Here is a 27,315-nt window from a genome sequence, read left to right as displayed (position 1 = left end):
TAAGCTTTCTTTGATGTCATCAAGCTGGTGGAAGCCAGTTATTCCTACCTTTTCTAATTTGAGCTATTATTCATGAAACAAATGGCCAATTCAAATTTTAAAGCATTGTTGAAAAACTAATAAATTCCCCTACAAATAACTAATTTGGTTAATGCTTATACCCATTATCATTTTTTGTGATATAAAGCATAAATCTAAGAAACTGTCATTTCCCCCCACATTTTATAAGGCTTACAACATATAATTCCGATAAGTCACCAAAAGTATATTAGATAATTGTAGCTTATTCTTTTGTCTTTCCAATGAGCTACAGCATGAATTTATTTTAATATGCCACCGTTAGGTACATGAAAATGGATCCATGCTATGTGATTTTTATCCAATGTAACTGGATAATAGGTAACTTCGTGTTACTTGAAAGAAACAGCTTTTAATTCTGTGAGTTCAGGCATTGTTCAACATGTTAGAAAGTGATTATGATTATTACAATGGATTACAGAATCCATTACCAAATTCTTGTACACAATACTCTGTGGAACAAAGAAGGTGGGTGACACCCCTACAAATGTCTGCAGGCTTGTTTCCTCCTTTGGTCAGATGAGCCTGATACATGCTGCTATACATGGCAAGATAAAGCCCCCCCAAGCACATACTCCTTCCATCTGCAGTAAAGTCTCTTACAGGAAATGTAAAACTGATCCAAGATCCTGAACAGACATAGCCGCAGCATTTCATACTCCCAACCTCAAGAGATGGATCCTGCTCTCTGCATGCAAGAAGTTTGCAATGCTGGAATGAGACGGTGCGCTTCCAGCTAATAATTCAACTGGAATCCCTACCACTGGAAAGGGGCTGTGGCTCAGTGGTAGAGCATCTGCTTTGTATGCAGAAGGTCCCAAGTTCAATCCCTGGCATCTCCAGTTGGAAGGACCAGACAGTAGGTGATGTGAAAGACCTCAACCCGAGACCCTGGAGAGCTGCTGTCAAGTCTCGGTAGACAATACTGATTTTGATGGACCAATGGCCTGAATCAGTACGAGGCAGCTTCATGTGTTCATCTTTGCCTGGGACAATATAGACCAGTTAGAGCCTTAGTGGCAAAGGGATATCACACACAGACAGGACTTCCATCCAGCTGAAGATCACTGGGCCTCGTTTGCCCAATCAATGTCTCATGTAGTGGAAAACCAAGAATAGAGGCATTTCTAGGTAGTCCTTTATGTTACCAATGTACAACACTTGCGAAAGGGAAGGTCCCCCAATAACTTATAGTCTAGAGGTAGACACCAAGACATTATTCTGGTGTGCTTTACAGAATAATCTCCTATGGCTTCTGGGTTCCGGCACACGTGTCTAACCATGAAGACCAATCAACATGGACAGGATTAATTGTCTATGATGGTGTCACAGTTCTGCAATACAACAGTGGCTATTTGCCACAATAAATGCTCCCGCAACTGAAATATCAACTGTTTATGAGGTCCTAAACCAATCTATCGACTGGCTGCGTGTTTGATCAGGTTCTTTATGCAAAAGCAGAAGAAATAATACGGAAGCATCCAGAAAACTGTACGCATACTATCATAATTAGAATAGGTGTTATTTCATACCACATGCACTTTTTCAGACATTACTGGTCAGCAGTTCCAAAGTGCTAGACTGCATTTGTGCATTGTTTCAGGTACAACTGCAGAAGGCTCAGTAGCTAAGTCTAACCATGCAGTCAGACTTCACAAACTAGTTTATGAAGCACTCATTTGGCTAGCATAGCAGGGTTTCCAGTCACAGCTGAAGAACATTCATTCATGGAGAAGATATTGTGTATTTGGATCAAATGATGAACAGCATAAGCAAACTTTGCCAAGATGTATGCACAGTTTCACTGAAGGAAATCCTTGATGATCTATCACATTCGAGGATTGGGCATCGGGCAATAACCCTGTGGGGTTCTTTGCCAATGACAGAATGAATTATGCCCCCTACCTTCCATTCTATTCTACCCAGATGGCCGCTCTTCCCCTTGAACATCCAGACATACACGATTATTTCATGCAAGGTGGGTTTTCAGTGCTGTTAGGATCTAGCAACCCATTTGGACGAATTCCTGTAGACCAGGCAATAGAACAAGCACCATAGAAGAATAGAAGAAACACCAGGAAGAACAAAGTGGTTTAGCCTCAGTCCAGGAACTATCAGTAAATACTGAGTGATTCCGCACACATAATAATGCACTTCCAATGCACTTCCAATCCTCGTTATTGATCATTCGGAACGGATTTTTTTGTGCGCAGAACAAAAAATCCACCTCAAACGATTGATAAAGTGCACTGAAAGTGCATTATCCAACATGTGTGGAATCAGCCATTATCTGACATCAGAATACAGGAGCCTATTTCTGAAGAAGTTGAGAGGCATGATGGGTCAATGCTGCAGTAAGACTACACATCCAGATTTCCATCTGATTAGAATAATAAAAAAAAGAGGCAAACATTCAAGCTTAGGTGACCTGATAATGAAGCTCGACTGAATTAAATGAGCCATGATCAGACAGATTTGGCTAGCTTATCTCCTGGTGTAGTAGCCCCAGCACTGCCCCAGTGCTGCCATGGATCTTCTACAAGCTCATGAAACTGGAGAAACAGCATTATTTGGAATTGAAGACGATGCATTTGGAAGTAAGCTCTACAACTACCAATTTTCATGACAAGCTGGGCAAGTGGAACCTGAGCATGTTTTCCGGTGTCAATAAAAGGACAAATGCAGTTATGGTAAAACTAAGGAAGTTGACCTCAAGGTTGACCAAAATCTCTTTGGGTATATGGTCCTTGTGGCCCAAAGTGGGCAGCTGTATATAATAGATGTCTTAACTCACCATCTGAGACCTTTGCCTTGGGCATTTGCAAATGGGGATGGCTCCGTCTGGAAGACTAACAAAGCTGTGCTTGCCAAAGTGTTGAAAAAAATGTATATCCAGCAGAAAACATACCAGTTTCATGCACCTACCTGCATCATTGATTGAATGAATTTGGTGCAGAAGATGAAGGGCAACGAGAAGACATTTGAACTGCTAGCAGAATCTATAGTCTGTGTTATACTTCACAAAGGTACCCGCAGTGAAAGGATAGATGTTATTTTTGATATATACCTGGAAACTTCTATCAAAAATGCTGAAAGATGCAAGTGAGGAATGTGTGTGGCTGTGGATGAGGAATACTGCACCATCTCACAAAAACCAGCAGTTAAAAAGATATCTGTGCAGCTCATCTAACACGTCTGAGCTCATTGAGTTCTTGGTGCAACCATGGAGGATGCCTAAATACACGAAACGACTGTTTCAAGATCACTGGAGACCATTGGGAAAAAGTATGTGAGCTGAGCTCTATACAAAGAGAGGTGACATTAGGAAGTAGATGCATGCATTACATACACAACAAAGGGTAGGAAAAATCTATTGTTGTTTCAGAAGACACAATGTACTCATACTATGCCTTAAATTTGAAAATGAGCCCTATGTTTCTTAAATGTGAAACAAATAGCCACACAAGATTTAATGACGTAAGCGAACTCACAAGTTCCCTCGGACAGAATGTGTCCGTTGTCTTCATTGGACTACTTACCTTCAGTGGCTGTGACACTGTGAGTTCTTTTGCAGGCTGAAGGTGGTTAACTCCAGGGCTCATTTTGAGGGGGAATGCACAGGAACGCAGTTCCGGCAGTTCCCCAAAGAGGTCACATGTCAGGTGGCCCCGCCCACCTGACTTGTGGCCATTTTTGGCCTGTTTCGGCCTGGATTGGGGCCAAAACAGCCTGGATCGGGCCTCTCATGGGTGTTGGATCACTCCCCCACTCATCAGAGGCCTGATCCTGACCATTTCGGGCTCCTTTTCAGCCATTTTCAGCCCCTTTTTGCCATTTTGGGCCCAATTTTGGCCCTGAATGGCCAGGATTGGGTCTAAAACCTCCAGAATAGGTGATGTCAGGGGGTGTGGCATATGCAAATCAGTTATACTAATGACACACTTCCGGTGATGGCAAGAGGCATGGCATATGCTAGTGAGTTATGCTAATGAGTTATTCTAATGAGTTCCTCAAGCTCTTTTTCTACGAAATGACTCCTGGTTAACTCCCTTGAAACTACTAAGAAAAGTCAAGCACTACCAGGACACATTCAATCAACGAGGGAATACATGGCAATCCACCTGTCAAATGTATGTTCCAAATACCTCAGTTCTTCTGTAAATGAACTATGCTATGAACTTCTTTGTGCCAAGTGTTCAGAGCTGGAGTCCAGCTAGCTTTCACCATGCAAAGATGGCCTATTCATGCACATACTTAGGGCCAACTCTCAAGCAGAAATTTGGAGACACAGTTTGCAAAGCCAGCCAAATGTACCTAGCCCAAAAGATAATGGACGGATGACAGAAAGAGCAATATTGTCACCTACTGGATGCATGAACGACTTGCGCCAACTGCAATTTTGGAGATGTTACCATGCCAGTGGGAACATTTCTATCAATTTTCAAACTGCTCATGCCTATGAACTTACTTGCACTACTATGTATACATTATAGACACACAGCAACCAGAAAAAAAACACAGATGTGGACTTGAGGACTCAGAAGATGATTTCAGTGATGATGAGCATTAAAAATAATGTGAAAAATATTAGTTGTCAGCAGTTGCTAATGATAATATAAGATTGGAAAATAAAAACATATGCATGTTGAATATCTGCTGAACTCACAAAACTGAAAGCAGGGTGTTTTTTTTGCAGTAACACAAAGCTAGCTATTATCCTGTTACATTGCATAAAAATCGCGTAACACATGGATCTGTTCTCATGTACCTAACTGTGGCATATCAAAACAAATTTCTTCATACTATGGCTCACTAGAAAGGTAAAAGAATAAGCTATAATTGTCAAATAAACTACAACTCAGGTGACTATCGGGATTAAGTAAAGCACCCTATGCCATAAACCTTGTAAAAATGTGAGTAAATGGACTTTTTCTTTGATTTATGCCTCGTATCTTAAAAATGGTCATGGATAGAGGCGTTATTAGAATTAGTTAGTTGTATGGGAATTGATTAGCTTTCCAACAGTGCTTAGTTCACAAGGTATAGCTCAAATTAGAAAAGGTAAGAAAAATTGGCTTCAGCCATCTTGATGACATCATAAAAAGCTTTAGCTATCAATCAGAACAGGTCATCACATCAAAACAGAATACAAAGACACATACACCTTTAAGAAAAACATAAAAAAGGGTGCCACCTTACTTGATATTGACATCTTGTCTGATCACTTGTCTTTTTGCTCAACTGATGTCGTGGGGACATCGGTTTAGTCATTGTGGAAAACAGGATGATAAACTAAGACAGATTCATCTAAACGTGCGTCCTCAATTTCTGGGGTTTATCGGTTTGTTTGGATTTTCTTTTTAATATTTGGTGGAGAGTGGGCGAGTTGGACCCACATGTCATTGCCAAGAGTTATAAAGTTCTTGAAATACAATTTGTCCACATGGAGGTAATATTAGTTGGTGCTGTTTTACATCACAAGATAGGATCTTTTACTACTTACGGCTAGTATGTCTTTTGTTTTCAAAAAGTACAAGTACTCATATATAAGGTTGCACTAATTTCCACTGATTGCCCCCTCAGGACTTGGGAGAGCCCCCCAATAAGGTGCCGGTACTCAGTACTAGTTCTGTTTATGACAAGTTCTGTTTATGACAACAAAAGTTACCTTGATAAAGGTGAGTTTACAAATGCAGATGCTACTTTTTGTGTTTCTGATAGTTATTTCTCCATAATGTTCTATCCATCGCCTTCCACTAAGGATGTTGTGTATGCAAGTAGTGACTTTGTTCCATACATAACAATCCCCATACCTGGAAAGAAAGTTAAGTTTAACAGCTGTACTTCAAAACCACAGGGTCCAAATCGCTGCCATTTCACACAAATTAATAATATCCTTCAAAAATGTGCTGACTTCAGTATAGGGATATATGAAAATCACAACAGGACAGAATCAGAACTGAATGTTCGTGTGCCACACTACAAGATTTTAATCCACTCTGTGGAACCCGTGTGGGGAAGACATTACAGTGTCAGACTAAGAAATGGGAGAACCTAATTCGAATTCCCATGGTGTCACCGAAGCTCGCTAGATAACCGTAGGCCTCTCACACTCTCTCAGCGTAACCTACCTCAAAAGCTGTTGTTGTGAGGATAAATTGGAAGAAGAGAGAATGATCTGATAAACTGCTCTGGGAGAAAAACAGGCTCAGTATAATGAAAATACAATTTGGATTATATGCTGTAAACCAAAAACAATCCTTTGGCTGGGCAGCTCAAGTTGTCATATGTTTTAGGGGTACTCGGTCCCACGTAGTAATGTGGAAATCCTGTTTTATCCTCACAAGAACCCTGTGAGGTAGTCTAATGGGTTGCCCAAACATGATAGGGCAAACTTCATAGTTGAGTGTCGTTTTAAACTAGTGTTCTCCCCTTCTAAATTCATTATTGTCTTAATTCTACACCACTGCCTCTCAGCTGTGGATGAACCAAGCAAAATTTCAAACTCAAGTGTTCAGTAGACTCAGTTGATTAGCTGCAAAGAAAGCTCTGGATAAGCACATTACAGAATGGAAAACTTGAAAAATCTAGTATCCCTGCACCGAGACATTCACACACACATTTGGTTGTGTGTATGATGTATGTACACAGACACCACACTCTTTAAGAATATGTGTTGCTTTGCAAAACCTCAGACTGTAAAAAGAAAAAAACACATCACTTTCAATCACCAAGACATAGCTCATACTTATCTTTCTACAGAAACCTAAAGAAACCCAGAAGTTTTACAGACAAACATTCCTTCAAATGGTACAAAGCATTGTACCTCCAAGAAACTGCCATAAATAGCCTGAATAATTTTCAAAGCTGTTTGAACACAACTGCAGCATTCAGTAATAGCTAAGCAAGCAGGTTCAGGGTCTTAAAAGGCTTCAGGTTCCTAGGGAGCTGTCATAATATAGTAGTTAAGAGACTGGGTTGTGAGTCAGCACTCTGCTGGTTTGAATCCCACTATAGCCATGAGCTCGGCAGGTGACCTTAGGAAAACCACTCCTCTTAGCCCCAGCTCCCCAGCTGCGTTGTGGAGATAATAACAACATTGACTTTGTTTACAGCTCAGAAGGGGCACTAATTTGTCTAGAAGAGTGGTATATAAGTGCCATCATCATCATTACTATTTACCACCACCATCTTTCATCTCTACTCCTCCCTCCTTTTCTAATGTTGCTTCTGCTACACTGCTCTTCTCTGTTCACTTGCGATTCCAGGGGGCCAAAGGGGCTCCCTTGGGCTGCCTTTTCAAAACAAAGGAACATGCGGGAAACATCAGAGAAACCTGCTTACTTTGGAAGAGTCACATTCAGTGTTCCAATGGGAAGGATTTCCATTGATTTCCCCCAGAACTTGTTTTTCCACCTGATGTCTGAAAAACAGAGCAAAAGGTTGTGCAATCATGTAATTTGTAATTGATTTCAAGAATGTGATGGCCTCTGGCTAACAAACTTTGTTGTTGTTGTTGAGCAAAAGGTTCATAAAACTGGAACAGCCCTGAATTGCTAGTGATCCGTTCATCATGTAATCTAACCCAACTCTGTTCTGAACAGGCTTTTAGGATATTTTGAGGGCAAAATAATGTTCATTTTTCTCACTGCCAAGTAGGAAAACATAAACAGCCGTCATCAGTGATCACAGCTATCTAACTGAACTGCATGTGACACCGGCTTGGATCCAATGTAGTGTTTCCAAGGCTGGAAGGATTTCCACTGTGAACGTCAAGAATGTCATACCCCATAGGCAGAAATCCTTCCTTCCCCAGAAACATAGTGGTGGATCCAAGGAACGAATACACTTTTTTTTCCTTTTCAAACTAAGTGTGATCTTATTTCAGATGGCAGTGGGAAGGGAGACAGGAGAAAGTCATGCTCCGTGGATGGAAATCTTTTCACTCACATAAATGTTATGCTGGCTCCAAGCCAGTAACACATTTTTTTTAATTTTAAAAGAAAATGAAAATGTATATACCTTGCCAAAATACAAAATTCTTTGATTCACAGTGACAGGCTGAAATGGGTGGGTGGTGGCTAACCTGGAAGGAAAAAAAATGGTGGTGGTGAGGAGCTGTCTGAAAAAGTGCAAAAGACACCGATTGTTCTCGTCAGCTCTGGTTACCTATGCGAAACACACAAACGCAAAAGTATAAATAGATATTTCTTCTAAACTGGATTTAGACTTTCAACATGGCATTTTCAAAAACACTATAGATATATTGTCGAAGGCTTTCATGGCCGGAGAACGATGGTTGTTGGGGGTTTTCCGGGCTGTATTGCCGTGGTCTTGGCATTGTAGTTCCTGACGTTTCGCTAGCAGCTGTGGCTGATCTCTGTCTTTTGGTGCTACACCTCTGAAGATGCCAGCCACAGCTGCTAGCGAAACGTCAGGAACTACAATGCCAAGACCACGGCAATACAGCCCGGAAAACCCCCAACAACCATCACTATAGATATACATTTCTATTAAAAAAACAAAACTACATAATTAACTTCATTCCAGCAAACTTTTTTTAAAGTGAAGAGGCAATTGCCTTAACGAAAAGAAAAAGTGTGTCTCCGCTTGCTATGCACGGGCTTTCTCTGAAAGTAATTTTACCTGCTCTGAGAAAAATCTAAATCCTTTGTCTTCCCTAATCGCCTCGTAAGTCTCGCCAAGCACAGGATTAAAAGGCTTGCTTCCTGCTCTGTAATACGTGGAGGCATATCCTGATGTTGCAAAGGCTGCGACCAAGACCTAAGAAAGCAACAAGAACAGCATTTAAGGAAACTGCTGAAAACTTGGTGTACTGTAACCACAGCTTAGAAAGCCTCAGTATCTGTGTAGTCAGAACTATGTACTGTCCCTTTAACAATTGGTACTCATGGGAATTGTAGTCCCCCTTCAATATAGAAGTTTATTGTAGGCTTCCTGTGAAGGTGTTAAAAACTTGATTGTCCTCTTCCTCCCTTTGTTTGGGACGCTGCTCCTCAAGCAAGGATGCGACAGTTATAACGAATTTACCGCTTGTCTACAACAAATCTGGACCAATAAAGATGTATCTTGCTTATGTTTGAACCATGCTGCATTCACTGGCTAAAACTGTGAGTAAGGATCCCTTTTACGATCTGGGTTGAGAAAGGCAGCGCGTTGAACTATCTGGAAGCCAGCATCTTTCCCAGCTGCTTCCAGAATAGTAAATTCGTTAAAAGACTCGTCTTGATCCTTCACAAAGTAATTTCAGTAAGAAGCATGTTCTGCTCCTTCATAACTACAGCATGTTTGCTCTTGCAAAGATAAAAATAACATACTTGGTCTGTGACATGATGCTGAACTGCGAAACTTAAAGACTGGTACAAACATTTCTTTTCTGGGCAATGGGAGCGGCACCTAGATTGTTTCTTGCAAGTCAGTGGAAAGGGAATTTCCTGCCTGCCCCTTCCTGCTGCAGCTGAAAATGATCCATGAAATGCTGCTATTGGGGGACACAGGACTCCCCCGGAACAACGCGAGGGGAGAGTCAGAGGTCCACAGACACGGGGGGGGGGAAGGTTAGCAACAGGTGACACTTCCCACTTCTGTTGGTGGTGATTTTCTCTGGATCCAAGCCACAGTCTCTACAAGCTTTTTGAGATTCATCCCACATTATTTATTGAAGGTTACACTGCCTTGGGAGCCTTGAGGCAGTACGAAAATAATTTGAAAATAAATAAACATGTTCTGGTATATCCTCCAGATACAGAAACCAGAACGCCACTCCAGTGCACCTACATATAATGGAGACAATCTGGAAGGAATCTCTCCTGCATGAGCCATCTTCAAACGAATGAGACTTGAGGAAAAAGGTCCATTACAAATGGGGATTGCCAAACAGAAGCAATTTGCTCGTTGTAAGAATGTATTACATAGTATTTGGCTCGTACAGATAGCAGCAATATCACAGAACTGCATCCAAATCTTTAGCGTTCATTACAAAAAAACTGCACCTGTACAGATACAAGAATGATCACTCTGAGCAGAACATGTCAGAGAGAAGACCCTATTTTCCCTTAGATTTGCTCACTGAAGAGCTACTTAGCACAAGCTTCTAAAGGCCAAAATGAGACATTTTTTCACAGACTACGTCTCAGTTTCTCAACCTGACTTTTAGACCATCAGCCACAAGTCACACTGCTGGGAACTCATTTCCCAAATGCGTGGAGCCCTGACTTGGATCAGGTTCATGACATAGGGGCAGAAAATGCTTCAACCTTCCACCTGTGCTTTTTCCAGAATATAGACCACACATGGGATACATTCTCCCATAATGGGAGATGTCCGAGTTCCTGTTGAGGATATTGCATAAGAAGCAAAGAAGCAAGCCAATCACACACCCACATTCACTGTAAGCTCCATAGTCTCTGTACAGGATAGCTCAGCAAACATGGGTGTCGGTGCCTGACTGCATATCATTTGGTCCCACTCTCTACGTTCCTATCATCAGTAGATGGGCAAAAGAGGAACTGAGAAGTCTGTGAAAAGCAGAAGGGAAGCAAGTTGAAGAGAAGCAGGGCTTTTTTTCAGGGGGAACGCGGTGGAACGGAGTTCCGGCACTTCTTGAAAATACTCAGCAATAGTGCTTGAAAATAATATTATTTCAAAGAATCCCATGTGTTTCTTCCTCATTTCCCTCTTGAGAGTCCTGCCACCTCTTTTCCCAGAAAAAACCCCGCTGAAGAGGAGCATCGTCTCCACCATATATACCTGTGCCTCTCACTCATATATTTAATGGCTCCCCCCATACATATTTCTTTTGCACTACTAAAAACAAACAGGGGACTGGGAGAGAGAAAGACACATGCATGGATGGAAAGGAGGAGCTAAGCAAGGTGAAAAATCTTCCTAACTCTTCTGATGAACATCTCACGAGGTTTAGCCAACACCCTAATCAGGAGCCAAATGGCAAGGCAGAGTTTGTCTACTACCTAACTCATCTTGCTATATGAAATGTAGGCAGCCTTGTGCAAATGTGTAAGAATGTAAAAAGGATAATCCATCCCCCCGCCTTCCATATTCTTCAGCGTTCAGTTTCATCTAGTAACCACAAAGATATTCAAATTAGTCAGGGGGCCAAGAATGAAACTGCACAGACATGTTCCATGACAAGAGCTCTAGAAGAGAGTAATGGAACTGTGGGCCATGCAAGTCCTGGCTCCAACTTGGTGGAACGCTCTGTCTAATGAGATCAGGGCCCAGCAGGATCTGCTATCCTTCCGCCGGGCCTGTAAGACAGAGCTGTTCCGCCAGGCGTATGGTTGATGCCAAGCAGGGCCCCCACCAGCCGAGTTGAATAGGACGGGGACCTCCCTATCAGAGCATCCACCCCAAACAACTTTCTTCTTAAGGTATTTTCAGTGATGGTTTGGGTGTTGGCTAAACCTCGTGAGATGTGAGAAACTATTTTTATGCTGCTTATGTTTTTAAATATTTATACTGTACTCACTGTGATTTTAAACTGTGAAATGTAAAATTTTTAAAGTCTATGAATGTAATCTGCCCTGAGCCTGCCGGTGCGGGGAGGGCGGAAGAGAAACTGAAAATAAATAAATAAAAATAAGTAAGTGTTGTGCTCTGCCAAGTTTGCTACCATGCGTTCGTAGGGGTCATCCATCTCTGCGGCCTTGTCCAGGAGTTCGCTATATTCCAGCTCTTCACAAAGGTGCTGCAAAGTGTTGAGAGGCTCATTTAGCTCTACAGGCATGGACACTTTGGAGAGATCCTTCCCAATATTATTTCTCAAAATGTTCCACAGATTTATGTTACTAGTATCAGGGCAGGGGCATGGAAGACAAGTCCGTCGTCCGTTTCTGAAAGCTCCTCCTGTCAGCTCACCGTTAAGTACTGGAAGAGAAAACCGAGAACGTGAATAGGAAAGCCTTTTGTATCTGACATAAGAATATGCACATCAGACTGGTTTGGTGAGCCTTAGATATGACGACCATCCAAAGAACAAGAGGGATAAGACATGAGATGCAAAGAGGCCTATAGTGGTGTAGAGGGAGAAGAGGGTGCTACTGAGGTGCAGGAAAAAAAGAAGTAAAAGGATTCAGAAAGGCTGGTAGAATGGAGAAAAAAGGGGATTGCTGAAAACTGAGGCCTGTAGAATGAAAAGAAGAGGCTCAAAGGTGATAAACCAGAAGCAGTGCCAGGAAACTTGTAGTGATGTAGAAAGGAGTCAGTAACGGACAGCAACAGACAACAGACAACAAGGAGATAGTAACAACATTTGATTTATATATCGCCCCTCAGGATAACTTAACACCACCACTCAGAGCAGTTTACAAAGCATGTTGTTATTATTATCCTCATGATGATCACCCTGTGAGGTGGGTGGGGCTGAGAGAGCTCCGAAAAACTGTGACTGACCCAAGGTCACTCAGCTGGCTTCAAGTGGAGGAGTGGGGAATCAAACCTGGCTCACTACCACTCTTAACCACTATGCCAAACTGTGGTTAACCACTCTTAACCACTATGCCAAAAGTGGTCCTACCACTCTTAACCACTATGCCAAACTGGCTCCAGTAACAGCCTGTGGGCGGGGAAATAACAAAACTGGGTTGCGTCACAACTGAGACATGGGAGAAAGTGTCCAAGAACAGGGAAAGAAGGAGGTGTATATTATGGGCTAGCAAACAGGAAAGGAAGGAAAGGAAGGGTAGCAGACAGGAATTCAGAGAGAAACGTGGTGGTGAAAACAGAGCTCGTTATAGGATGCAAAGAAAAGAAGGGACTAACAAAGACAGTAAGGAAAACACTGAGGGAATTGTGGGGAGAGGGAATCCTTTCTGGTAGGTCATATGGCAGTATGGTCCATTTGAGTTACTAAAAATTTAAAATCTTCAGGCATATGGTTGAAGATAGTCATCGGAAAGCCTCCCAACCAGCCTCCTGTCAGGGGGCTGTGTGATCATCTGGCCCCCCATATGAGTTACAGCTGACTGAAAGGCCTGTTCCCCCTTCTTTCTGCCCACCCCTTTGTATATTATTGGCAGGGATGGGGTGTAAGGACACTGTCTGCGGTGTAAGGTCGCTGTCTAGGGGTGGTGTTAATTCTGTGGTTTTATTGAAGTTTTTAATGTAAATAATGTTTTACTGCTGTAACCCGCCCTGAGCCCATTTGCAGGGAGGGCAGGACAGAAGTTTAATAAATAAGAGTGATTTCAGTTTTGCACCCGTGCACTACTTTGTTTACATACTTCATCTATACCCCGCCTATTTCCCTGGTGGGAAGCCAAAGCAGCTTACATCATTTCCCTCTCCTCCACTGTATCCTCACAAGAACCGTGTGAGGTAGGCCAGGCTGAGTGTGTGTGTGTCAGTGGCCCAAGGTCACCCAGCAAGCTTCCATGGCAGAGTGGGGGTTCAATCCTGGACTTCCCAGAATCTAGTTCAGCCCTCTGACCACTATGCAACACTGGCTCACATGCTGGCATTAGCCCAAGCTCGCGCAATCCGACAAGAGTACAAAGGAAATGTACATTAGCCCTAAAAAGAATGTGGCTTTCCACAACTTTTGTTTTTTTTAATTGCATACTTTGCCGAGAAATGTTGTCTGCAACGCTGGTGTTGTCCTCGGATATGTTATCACTCACGTCACTGATGTATGATTCATCATCAGAAGCCTAAAGGAGAAAAACAAAGAGATTAAATGACTATGATGATGATGATAAGGTATGAACACAAATAGCTGGTTTCAGAAACTCAAGCCCTCAGTAAGATATGCTTCCTTTTCCTGCTTCTTCCAACCATGTCCTGTAGAGTAGAGCCCTTTTCAGTTGTTACTTTTTACCACACATATGGGCAGAACATGCTATATATGATCCTCTCAATAGAACTAGCTGCCTTTTTGTCTGAAAGGGGCAACAGCACATATTTTCAGCCTTGGTACATACATATCAGAATGCTAATTTTCCAGACTTTTAAGTGTATAAAGCTGAAAGTATGGACAGACACATTGATGATTGTCCATATTGGGAGGATCATGTGTAGCATGCTCTCCTCATACATGTGATAAAACGTAACAAGTGAAAGGGCTTATTTTACCTACTTAATAAACTTTCCCCTGAAACCAGCATCCATGGCCCCTGCCCCCATCTCATCAGGTATCTTGCAACTTTAGGAAGACTCGGATTGGTTGATATAACCAGTTGATCCATTTATATGTTGTACCAGAAACAGAGAACAAAGAGAACCACCCTAGAAGACCGATCAAGATGGGTAACCGTGTTAGTTTGTGTGTAGCAGTAGAAAAGAGCAAGAGTCCAGTAGCACCTATAAAACTAACAAAATTTGTGGTAGGGTAGGAGCTTTCTTGAGACACAGCTCACTTTTTCAGATACCATGCTATCTGAAGAAGTGAGCTGTGACGACAAAAGTTCATACCCTACCACAAATTTTGTTATAGATGCTACTGGACTCTTGCTTTTTTCTATCCTAGAAGTTCCTGGAGAGAAGAGAAAGTTCAAACTAAAACAAGAAGGCCTATCATGTATCAACCTCACAAGGAGTAAAACGATTGTAGAAGAAAATCATGTCAGTCAAGAGAAGAAACAGCATTGCCAAGCAGAAAGGAAGTTTGAAAAACAGGTTCAGTTAATATAGTTAAGCAAAACCACAATCTAAACACAAAGAATATTGCACTATTTAGCTCACTCTACTGGACCAACTCAGAAGACTACACAATGGACATGAGCTATGAGTTGGATAGAGGAAAGACGGTTGACCGACAGAGGGACTGAGACAGATCCGTCACGGCACAGAAAGAACATATTAGAAAACGCAGAGAGATTTGGACACTGCATCCCTGCCATAAGATCTGGAGTTAGAATCCTTTGATCAACCATGAACTCATGGAATGGGTGTCGCAAAAGACATCTCTCTCAGCTTCAATGCTTTGTCACTAAAACGGGAAAAGCCAGGGGCCCACAAGTTCTGGCTTGGAATACCAACACTGCCATTACCTGTGGTCACCATCAATACCCTTTTCCTCATACTGTGCTGGGTTTTTGCCGAAGATGCCCACTGTGGCTGCCCATCCTGGAATCTTGAGCCAGGAATTCATTGCTCACATTCCAGCCTAACGTACAACACCTGTACTCAGGGCTTTTTTTCTGGGAAAAGAGGTGGTGGAACTCAGTGGGTTGCCCTCAGAGAAAATGGTCACATGGCTGGTGGCCCCGCCCCCTGATCTCCAGACAGAGGGGAGCTTAGATTGCCCGGCACGCCGCTCAGCGGTGCAGAGAGCAATCTAAACTCCCCTCTGTCTGGAGATCAGGGGGTGGGGCCACCAGCCATGTGACCATTTTCAAGAGGTTCCGGAACTCCGTTCCACCGCGTTCCTGCTGAAAAAAAGCCCTGCCTGTACTGTAGTATTGTGTAAACTTTTAAAAGATGTTATACTGACAAAATGGATATAATATCAAGGAATTTTTGCACCCCTCTACCTCATTTTCTGAAGAGCTGGCTGACAGAAGCACCTCCTGTGCGTCAAAGAATTCAGAGACCGATTCTGACATGGAAAGTCTGCTCTCGTTAGAAACTTGTTGGGAGAGTGGTAAACTGACATGGATCTGTTCGCCAGCCTGCAAAAGAGAAACAAAGGAAAATACGCAGATGCAAACGCAATGGCTATAAAACCCCAGATGCTGCCTGAGGCCTCAGAAACATGCCACAGAAGATGGTTTACTGGACAGAGGAACGGCCCCTCACATATCCTCCCTCTCTCTTTTCTGAAAACTGTTTGTAAAAGCAGCAGTGAATCCCTCGTACGCCATCTATAGCGAGCAGACTGGGAGCCTCGGATGACAAGCAGTCATCTTGCAAGACTACTTCAATTTCCTTTTTCAGCTCTCTTGTTTCAGATGATATAGATGCCTTCCCCCCCCCCCCCCAGGTTGTAGGCAAACTGGTTTTCCACAGCATTCAAGCTGCACATTGTGTATGCTGGGAGAATGCGATTCTCCTTTAAGCAGCCACGGCCCAAAGCTCCAGTGAAGAGTATCTAATTTTTGTGTGTACTGTCATAGGCATCTACTAATACGAGCTGCTTCCATCACAGGAGGACACTTGGCTTGGAAGTTTTTGTGGAACCTTCCAATGTTTTGTGATTGGACCTAGTGCTCACAGCAGACATTTTGTGATTGGTCCTATTAACCCCGCCCCCCATGGCAGCCATATTGTTTTAGCTCCCACTGCCTGATCTCAGACTACTAAAAGTACTGGCATGTTCAACAAGGTTGGGGACCTGTGCAGTAATTTGTTAACTATGTGTAAGAGACATTTTGTTTCAGGGATAAACAGTTAGGAAATAGAACCATAAGCTGTAGGGTATGGAAAAGGAGAGGATTATTTCTTTTATGAGAAATGATGTTTCCAAATAGGTGCTTCCTCCCAACACAAAGGTGATACCTCTCAAGCACCTCCTGCTCAGGTGAAGTAAGTCATGATTGGCTCTGTGCTTTCCGGAACAAGCCAGTTCAGAAAACACACTGGCGAGTGTCATGGCACCTGGGTCACCACGTTGGGGATCACCCAGTCTACCAGGACTGGGGCTACCGCAAGCGAAGTGCTAAGCTGCTCCTATCATTTCAAAGAAAGGACTGGAGTGACAGAAACCACAAAAGTGCAGATGTTCAGGGCACACAGCTTTTGTAGCCTCCAGCGACTTTTAAAACTTCAATTCAATCCTCTTATACCAATTTATCATGAGCAGAGATTCTTCTTCCAGTTATACTCTACGGAGCTGGATTAAAATTAAAGAAGCTGAAACATTTTGTTTCACACTGAAGGGAATAATCAGCAAAGCATATGCTAATATTAACTGTGAAATTAAAAAAAAACAGCAAAAAGAAGAGGGGAAGGAAAGGCGCCCCCCAAACGTATTAAACAGTAATCGTAGATGGAAAGACAATACACAGACAATTCAATGGGACATGAAAACACTAACTTTTCATGTCTTCCTAAGGTTGAAGCAAGATTTACTTCATCTAACTCAAGGAAGATGATGAAGGGTTGATTCCAGCACAGCATTTCTACTCATGGAAGGACTTCGGTCTGCACATCAAAACTTTCTCAGATTCCCCACTCCTGTATCAACTTAAAATATTCCACCTCCCAATCCTGCTCCTGAGGAAGAGGGAATTCTCAGGAACAGGATTTCAGGCTGCTGTGGAAAGGGTGAGCTGAGAAAATGGTGCTCTGCAGATGGACGTCCTTGCACGAGTGGAAATGCTACGCTGGAACCAACCCTAACACTTGTGCACAAAACACTCAATGAAAGCTAACCTTATGCTAAATGAGGAAGAAGACCAATCCCCTCAAAAGTTTATTACTCGTGCTGAGTTTGTTATTTGAGCTGATCATTTTGATTTCAATAAGCAAGGCTGTAAAATTGAATGAAGAGTGCTACTACATAAACTAAAATCTTTCCTTTCTATATTTCAAAACCCATAGCACGGGGTTCTCTGCAAACTGCCCACTTCAAACGAACGTCTTAGGGTCTGATAAGCAAGATATGAAATGTAAGCTGGGTTCCCTCAACCCAACTTGTATTTCATGTGTGACCTCGGATTCACCTTAAAAATAGTGTGTGAGGGGGCCAAGTCTGGAATGTGGCAGCCAGAGGGGCTTCTGCATTCCCTCCCTTCCAACACGTGAGCTGGACAGACACGTGGACTTGGCAGCAGGACACACGGCCATTTTTTCCTAGTAAAAGCATCCCCCACTGTTTTTGAGGTGAGTCTTGAGTGATTCTTGGCTTGGGAAAAACCCATTTCACGTATTATCGAATCAGAATTTAGTGTAATACCTATTCTTTGAATACACACACCAAACCCTCCACTTTACAGAGATGTGAAATAGTGTTTTCCAAGGGGAATCTCATAGAAACCACAGCTCATTTACTTTTATGAGTGGAAGTAGAAAATGGTCTCAAATGAGTTTGACACCACCGCTTGCCAGTTTCTGCCAAACAGAATGCTTTAGTTATTAGTGGTAATTAGCGGGATTTGACGACTATAAATCCATTAGAGCAATGCCAAAGTCTTACCTCATCAGGACTAGGGATAATATTTACACTGACAACCTGATCACAAATAACAGACTCTGAATGTATTCTGTTCAAACGACTCCTTAGTTCAGCATTCTGGTTGAGAGCCTTAAAATAACAAAAATTGAATAATTTAATTTCAAATGCACGAGACAGCAAAAAACAGAGTCAAGCCACTGCTGTAGCCTACATCCTGGTCAGAACCACACTGTTATTATGCAGAGTGATATGAACTGTACTTTTCTGGGATAAACTCCTTCTTTCAGTCCGTTAGTAACCTGTCCAGTCATACCCTATTTCCTTGGGTATACTTAGACTATACATTCATATCTGTGTTAACTAGTTTTAAAATTATGGCTTTCTCCTAAAGGAGCCTGGGATTCATAGTTTTGTGAAGATGCTGAGAATTCTGTTCCGCAGCGTACCTCATTAACTACTTTAGCATCAGGGCCAAACTACAAGTAATAATGAAGATAGGAGTCTGCTAATATATCTTCAACTTAAAAAAAAACCTTGAAATGTCTGGAAAAGCAGCAACAGAAGGGCAGGATGCTTAATCCTCTTTTGCTATCAGAATGGCATGCATTCCGGCTCTTTTCCCTCCTATGGAGAAAAGATATGGTTTTCCCATTTTCTTTTCACCTGGGGCTACCAATGTAAAGAGTTAATTCTGAGCACAAAAACGCCATAGAGAGAAGAAGGGTTAAGCATGCAGAGTCACACTGCTGCTCCAACCAAATCCATAGCCTTCTCCCTAAATGCATTTCAGTTTTTTAAAAGCTGAGAAACAATTCATGCATCTCCCACATCTTGCCTCGTTAGAGCCCAATGCCATAATCCTATATACTAATTTAGGAATACTTCACGCTGAACAGTAGTACTAAGGATTGGGCTGTACATCTTATATGAGACAAGGCCATTTAATGCATGGGTACCATTCACAGCCAATGGTTTTGAACTTGATCTTGGATCTGAGTTCGGAAAGTAAGGTGAGAATCAACCTTTACATTTATTTATGTTTACCTATGCTTTGTGCACTTCACAGAGCATGAACAATATTAATATACCGATGGATTGTGCCTATAACCCATCAATATATCAATACCATACAACTGTTATTGTCAATGGTATTATCATTCCATAGTGTTGGCATAAAGGAAGTTCTTATTAAGGAAGGCAAAATACTTTATTACCCCCCCATTAATCAGCAGAAGGCAAGGAGAAACAAAAAAGCAACAATTAGTGCACTAAATTAGTGCATTAAATTGTAAGTTAAAAAAAGGAGAAAAAAAACAAGTACTTCAACTTGGAATGCCCAGTTCTGCAGACTGGTGACAAGCAAAACAAATTATTTATATGAAACATTGTGGCTTGGATTCCACTGAAATCTCTGATGACAGAAGGACAGAGAGCAACTTCTCTGACCCACCCTGCGGCTGAAGCCCCAAATGCTCCCTGAATTGCCACGCTTGGGGGACCAGAGAGCGCCTACCCCAGGAAGAGCATAAGAAGTGACTTGGACATCTGCCACCTTGCACACAAAGAAATGATCAGTAGGATCCAAACCATTATGTTGTCAATTTATCCACTTTTTAAAGAATCGAGCAAACTTTAATTTATTAGATACCAATTCCCATTCTACATCAGCCAGAAAACCAAGGCAGCATACCGCATGCTAACTTAAATATTCTTTTCCAGTTGCAAAAACAGCACACTAAGAAGTGAGAAAGCCAGAAGTGGACTCATGGGAGTTTTAGCAAGCAGTAGTAGAGGTTCACCGAATTGAGAAAGACTAGTAAGGAATTAAAAAGTGATTTAAGTTGTAATTAGAAGTTTCTTTTCAGACTTCCCTTTTGTCTCAGAGACTTTGGTAGATCCTTTTTTCTGCTTTTAATTTCCTCTACAAAAAGGAAACTCATTGTAAGAAGTGAAAGTTGAAAAATTTCAGTGATTTGATGGATAGAAGGCAAATTTTCATGGCTTCATCTACTATAGAATAAAGAAAAATCCTTGGCTACAACACTGTTGTTGAAAAAACTATAATGACTATGCAACATTTTCAGTACACCCATGTTAAGAAAAAGTTACAAGTCTGTGCAGATCCTAAATTTTACCTCAGGGCATATCAGATTCTTTAAAAACACGCGTGTCTAGAGAATATCCCCTCCCCAGACACACACACGGTGTTCTTACAGTGATAATATGGAAACAAAAGACAGGAGCATAAAATGCCACATATTATGGTTCTAGGCCACAAACAAGAAAGACAAATCGCTCTACAACGAAGCAGATGAGTGCAAGACTATGAAACAGAGGCAAACCAACAAAATATCATTAACAGTCCATCTGATGTTGGAATACAAAGTATACCCTAGCAGTAAATCCTTTAGTCAATTAAATTTTATAGTTAAAAACAGTGTATAATGTTGAAGAATAGTGAAAAATAATGCCCTTGGACATCTGATAGTCCATCAGATAGTTCTATGTGGTGAGCTGAATTTTATGGTTACAGATAACTATTCACATTTTGGCAAAACTGGGTAACTAACAGGCACAAAGCAATTGTGTTTGCCTCAGTGACAAGCATTAGATGAGGAGAGGAGACTCATGTGCAAAGATGTTGCTCTGATATCCCAAAAGGGGCACTTCCTACATTAGACAAAAGCAAAAAAGGGTGGAAAACCACAGTAGGAGGAAAAACAGTCAAGTAATAAATATGGATATAAGTAGTGTTTTCTAATATATTTTAAATAATCAATGCTCTAATTAAATGAATTCATAAATAAGTGATGAAAGTGCTTATAAATACTGATCATGCTATGTAAACAATATGAAACTTCCAAACCAGACAGTCAAACCAGGGTACAGTCTTTACTGCAAATCTTTTTCTTTCAAAGTAGCTGAGATGTGAGAAGACCATCCAGACAGTAAACGTCCAAGGTAAGTAATCCACAAAAGTAAAAATGAGTATAGTAAAGTCTTATCGCTTTCTTTCTGTAAGTGTTGCCAGAAAGCCAGACTGCCCTCCAGGGCAAGGGACCCTTCCGCCCAACACAGGGCCGGCAACAGGACTTGGTGTTTCGTCAGCTGGACTTCTTCAGGGGCGGTTTAAGGGATCACCTCATGAGTCAATCCATACGGCATGCTCTTCTCATACAGTGCAATAGGTCTCTTTATCCGTCACTAGAGAGACCCCTATATCCACCACTAGCGAGATTTTCAGTAAAGGCTGTACCCTTTCGCAGCTGGCAATATTTGGTTTGGCGGTTTCATATTGTTTACACAGCATGATCTGTATTTATCTGTATTTATAAGCACTTTCGTCATTTATGAATTCATTCAATTAGAGTATTGATTACTTTCAATATATTAGAAAACACCACTTATCTCCATATTTATTACTTGACTGTTTTTCCTTCTCCTATTGTGGTTTTCCACCTCCCCACCCACCTTCTGACTACCCTGGATGGCAGAAAGGTAGGGCATAAGGCAAGACAGAAAGGTCAATGATGTGCGATCCCTCTCCTTAGAATGTCGTCAAGTAAGGAACACCAGGCTGTCAGTCTGACACAGATTGCATGATCGTGATGTTACATGGATTTCATGAAGGTGAGGGAAATCCAGTTCCCACGGGCAAGATCCCACTTGGTTATACCCAGTTTCACCCACAAATAAATAAAGCTGTTGATTTCTGATAATGTTGGAAACCCTGGACCACAAAACCCTAAAATAAGCAATTTGCATTGTCCACTTTAAAAAATTACCCAAGTAATACAAAGGAAGAAGCTATAAAATGCTTTGTCCAACTCTGGGAAGCAGGAAAAACAAGTTATATTAATCTTTTATTTGATTAACATTTTTATTACAGAAGTAATATACAGGAGATACCTAAACAGACAAATTGAGATATTTCTTTGTAGTGGTGGGGACAGGGCTTTTATAAATCTAAATAAGTAGCCCAAGTAGAGCCCTACAAGAACTATACTTATTTCTAAATTTTATTCAACATTTAAATAAAAGAAAAGAGAATTTCTTTTACCAAAGCATAACATGAATTAATGTTAACAATTTTACACTTCTAACTAAATCTAATAATGCACATCCAGTTTAAACAGTGGTGTAAAGTTTCCCTATCATATACATTTTAAAATAAAATTTTCACAGAGGATTTATTTTATCCCTAAGTGTGCAAAGGTCAGGAACATTAAAACAGAAATTCATTATTATTATCCCATTTTATTACATAATTAATAATTAAAAATGTCCTGGCCAATGCACCATTTTTTAATCTACCCCATGCCCGTTTTATGTATTTTATGTTAATTCTTGTTCCCTTGGTTTTTATGTTGTTTTATTGTAATTTACTCTTTTAAGTTGTAAGATCTTATGCTGTTGTTCTTTTAATGCTACAATTTGGAATTATATAGATTGGTCACTTGTATTTTTCATATTTTAAATTTGTTGTTAAGCTGCCTCAAGCAGGTCTCTGGAAAAGGTGCTCAAGAAATAACCCAAAAACAGAAAAAAAATATTACGGATATTTTCAAATTCAAACATGTAAGGGATACCTGAGAAAGCGATTGTCTGAGACGCGTGATCTGCGTATTGTGTCCTGTGAAATCTTGTTCCGAAACCATCTGCTTAAGTTTCTCTTTCTCTATCGCTATGCTGTTGAAGGCAGACTTCAGAAGACAATGCACTGGAAAGAAAGCAGAAATTTCTTTGCTTGTACATTCATAACACTTGCATGCCATTCAGGAGACAACTGACAGCTTGTGATTTCAACACTGCAGGAAAAAAAGCTGCCACAGTATTGAAGCAAAGAGACCAAACCCAAAAATCCCTGGTTCAAATCTCACCTTGGCTCTAAGCTCACTTGTAATATCTAACAAACCAAAATAGGAGGCTTTCCCGAGCTGACAAACAAACTACCAAAACACTATCGGGAAAGAATGGCAATGAATGAAAGTCGAAAACTTTTCAGTGTTTCCATAGGAATGAAAATAGTCAAACCTCTAATTCAGAGTCAAACTTAAACATACAATTCTAATGGAGTCAAGCATATATGTACAATTCAATACAACCAAATTCCCCAAAGACCGTATGTGTGGACAAACAATCCCAGCATCCCTTTGCATCCCACAGAGTCCCTTTGAATAATAAAGACCTACTTAACAAGAAGATATGGTTCCTGATTATTATTATTACTACCGAAGTAAAATAACTGAGATGCAGATTTTCCACACTACCTTACTTCTTTTGAGCACCCAAAATTAAGACTACCATGAGTACATAAAAATGTTGTGTATACCTACTAAAATTTTTGTACTCATACAGGACAAAAATATATATGACCTTTATCAAATGAAGATGACAGACCTATTACTTCTCATATAATCTGCATTTCAGTTCCCTCGTCAAATAAAAGAATAATAAGCACGACTGTTCCTGTAATACTGCATTAATAAGGAGAGGTTACTTTGATCTTCAAACAGCCCCTTTGATTTTGCATCATTTTGTAAGGAAAGCAACCTGTGGCACATTTTCCTTATGGCATTTTCATTAAATATTTTTGGGTACACAGGCAAACGACAAAAGCTGTTTAACACTACATGTCATACTTCTTTGCTATGTAGATATTACAGAAGGCAGGATACTATAGACTGATACTTCAAAAACTAGTTCTACAAAACCTAAATGCAGAGAGCAGAGCTTCTAACAAACACACAGGCACACACAAATATACAAACATACAATAAATAAAGCATTAGCAACAGCAAAGTCCGCAGCCACTGGTACATAATTTGGGCATGTATTTGTTTGAGATCCCTCATAAATATCCATCTTTAAAAACCCAAAATATAAATAGCTCGCTTTTGGCTGACCAAACCCATACTGCTCAGCTCTGCTTCTGGGGCTAGAAAATCCTCACTACCTCATGGTTTTTCAGACTATCTGAAGTCATGGTGGCCACCTCTGGGCTTGGCCACAATGTAGTGGCCACACGTGGGCAGGCTGATGGAACTACATCTCTGGGGTGGGGACTGAGGCCATGCAGGGGAACCCATTACCAGTTTGCTGGCAGGGCTGCACATCAGTGGGGCTGCCAAAAATCAGGTGTGAGACCAGCCAGCAGCTCCAGGTCACCTGCTGCAATCAAGCTGGCTAGCTAGGTTACACTCTCCAAGGCAGATGGTGACTCTGGAAGGCCAGGCAGGCAGGGACAGAAGAGCCACACAAGGGGGCTTTGGGAGGACCCAGGCTTGGGCAGGAGGAAAAAGGAGTAATTTCCTGGGACTAAATAAACTCGGGTGGAAAGGCTTGTAGGGGCTGTGAGGAGTTATTTAAGTTCCCTCAGCCCAATGTCAAAGGCATGGTTGAGTTTGCTCCTCTCTCCAGGTTAAGGAAGGCAAAGGAGGAAGATTCCGGTAAAGCAATCCCCTCCCCTCCACATCTGCAGTGCGGAAGAAGAAACTACTTCTTCTTCCAGTGAGGAAGAAGATGAGACAACTGAGAGGCTCCTTTCCATTGCTGCCTCAACCACAGAACTTTGGGCAGGCTTCCCTCTACACTGCCAGCACCAGGCCGCCCCACACATGGTCCCTGGATGAGCAGCCTTAAAGGTTCCATAGAAGGCAGCAAGCGATGACCATTTATCCCTTCATGCCCTGACAATGTATTTCATGTTCTCTTACCCTGTTAAAAGTGGCACGATTGGAAGAGGGGCAGGTGGCTCCTCCGAGTGAATGAAACAATGAAGTCTAACCTGACTAGCTCTACCTATGAAGCCAGTGGAACAGACAACCTTCCTTTGGGATGCCTACCTCATTGACGGAGCACCACAGTATGCCAGTTTGTACCTAAAAAAGGAGTCACTAACTGACAACTGCACAGAATGAACATATACACTGAACTCATTTACATGGTACAAAAGCACACTGTAGAATGTGTAAAATGGAATTGTTCAGGAGGGCATTTTTATAAAGCAAACAGTACTGTAGAATCTTGAGAATTTCTAGACTGTGTAGAAATTATACTGCTTTATTGCGTTGTTCTCCAATTGTGTAATCTTACTTTATTACATGTATTATAGTTTTCTAGTGTAATTTTTTCATATTGCATTTTTATTGCAGGTATTACACTGTTTGTACGGCATTATTCCTAACTGCGCAATCCGCCTTGAGTCTCGCCCAGAAAGGCAGATTATAAATGAAGTAAATACCGAGATAAATAAATTCTGTTTAAGTTCCATGACCCAGTGGCAAAAACCCTCCCAAGTAGAGATAAATAATTAGGGAGATCTTTATCATCTTCTTCTTCCTTTGCTGCCCATATTCTGTTCAAGGGCAGCATTGACAGGAAGTTTTTCAAAGAAGTCACGATATAATCCGCACATTCTTGGTAAACCTGGAGGTGGCTGTAGACATGCTGAGCCCAGACGGTATGCAGCCACATGACCGATACTATGGGAAGTTGTTTCTACTCTGCTGTTCAAGTATGTCAGCATGCTACACTGACTGCACCCCACACTTCTTAATAGCAGGCCATTTTTAAAAATGTTTACTGCCATGTAATAAATTAAATGCCACTGTGTCATAAGTGTGATTCCATTTATCCTTTGAATCTGACACAAAAACTGTAGGAGCTGACAATGTTCTCATAGATTTGAAAAGCTTCATAAACCTCCTGACTGCATTCGTACCCAGCATGTGCCAATCAAGTGGAAAACACACATGCAATCATCCCCCACCCACAGGGATCCGGTGTTCGCACAGAAATCCAAAACCCTGTGGGATAAGCACTGTGGGATAAGCACTGTGGGATAAGCAGCTCCCACGCTGCCCTTGGCTGTGCGTGAAGGAGACCTGAAAATGTAGATAAAAGTATTTTAAACGCAAAGGTTCTTTTTAGGAACCAGAAAAGAATGAAACAGAAATCCTTGATAATTGCCCTATTCAGCCTCTTCTTTCTTCCTCTTTTAATGAAACACAAAATTCACATACATACACAGCTGTGGGCAACACTCAATGCACTCAAGGTTATTTCCGGAGGGATGCAGTCTGTACACATGCAATTACCTTTCTGTGCCATGAGGCAAAACTCTTCCTGAAGTTTTATGTAGTCCATGGAGCTTTCCAGGGGGTCAGATACGTGGCTTGGAGGAGTCTGAAATTCGATGTCTGCACAAAGGTTAGGATTGGAGGAATGCAGGCGGACGGGAGACATTGTAGCACTGAAAGGAACCTAAATTGAGAAGCAACAGATACATGGGACTACACCTTTCCTCCATGACGCATTAGGAACATCACCATTAGCTATTTCTCATATTATCCTCATTCTTAATATGTGCACGTACTGGCCCTTTCACTGAGATGTGGGTTTTTCCTCCCCCTTCCTTTGCAGCAAGAGTCCTCCTTCTTTTGATGAAGCCACCAAAATCAGGTTTCTTCCTCGCAAACCAATAATGATGTATGTCGCGTAACAATTTGAGTTGCCTTTAGGGTGTATGAGACTGCAAACTTAGCAATTCGCACATACAGTCATCCAACAACTCTCTTCCGTTAAGGGGAAGGATTCCTCTGTTGGAAGAACAGTGTCTCTGGATCTTCCTATAATTAATAACATGAGAAACCAAAAGAATCTTTATGTAAGACAAAATGTAATCGTGCCATGCATGGGGGGATTTTCAAGTGTGAGGATAAAATATGTTCTAGAACCATTCAGAGGAAAGCAGAAAAGTGAAAGATGGCCACAAATCATATTGTGTAAAGCATCACAGTCTCTCTGTGGATACTTCTCTTTTAATTCAAAAAGACAATTTTTAGTTTAGTGTATTTATCTACAGAATTCATAGAAAAACACAAAGCTAGGTTATCTCTTGAATTACATGTCCAATGTATTATGCCATCTCCACTTCTTATTCCTTTTTTTAAAAAAAAGTTTAGTATATATATTAAGTGTAGGGATGTCACCCAAACATCTTTCTATTCAAACCCTGCAGTTTTTAATATGGGTTCTTCCTTCTTCGGATGAACTGCAGTTGCTTTCTTTTCGAATCATACTAACAAAATTCGATAAGATTATTACCATTTGCACTGACACCTGCTTTTGTCTCAGTTGCACAT

General features: G+C 41.4%; 1 protein-coding gene and 1 non-coding gene across 2 annotated transcripts in view; one reads left to right on the top strand and one right to left on the bottom strand.

Moving 5' to 3' along the window:
- Positions 1 to 27,315, bottom strand: part of OSBPL6 (oxysterol binding protein like 6) — a 148,435-nt gene that overhangs the window by 11,166 nt on the left and 109,954 nt on the right. Inside the window, exons 12-21 of the mRNA XM_054970881.1 lie at positions 26,269 to 26,434; positions 22,759 to 22,889; positions 18,191 to 18,298; positions 15,588 to 15,725; positions 13,679 to 13,766; positions 11,732 to 11,985; positions 8,725 to 8,862; positions 8,101 to 8,164; positions 7,423 to 7,501; positions 5,747 to 5,891 (exon numbers count right to left, since the gene is read on the bottom strand). Of these exons, the coding sequence (XP_054826856.1) occupies positions 5,747 to 5,891; positions 7,423 to 7,501; positions 8,101 to 8,164; positions 8,725 to 8,862; positions 11,732 to 11,985; positions 13,679 to 13,766; positions 15,588 to 15,725; positions 18,191 to 18,298; positions 22,759 to 22,889; positions 26,269 to 26,434 (1,311 nt within the window). The remainder of the gene's footprint in view (positions 1 to 5,746; positions 5,892 to 7,422; positions 7,502 to 8,100; positions 8,165 to 8,724; positions 8,863 to 11,731; positions 11,986 to 13,678; positions 13,767 to 15,587; positions 15,726 to 18,190; positions 18,299 to 22,758; positions 22,890 to 26,268; positions 26,435 to 27,315) is intronic.
- TRNAT-UGU (transfer RNA threonine (anticodon UGU)) lies at positions 849 to 920 on the top strand. Its single transcript has one exon. It is a non-coding gene; the product is annotated as a tRNA-Thr (tRNA).

Source organism: Eublepharis macularius, chromosome 2 (assembly GCF_028583425.1).
Source record: "Eublepharis macularius isolate TG4126 chromosome 2, MPM_Emac_v1.0, whole genome shotgun sequence".
In the NCBI taxonomy this organism is placed as follows: Eukaryota; Metazoa; Chordata; class Lepidosauria; order Squamata; family Eublepharidae; genus Eublepharis; species Eublepharis macularius.
Note: the sequence above shows the minus strand (reverse complement) of the source record. Positions and strands in the feature narration are given on the sequence as shown.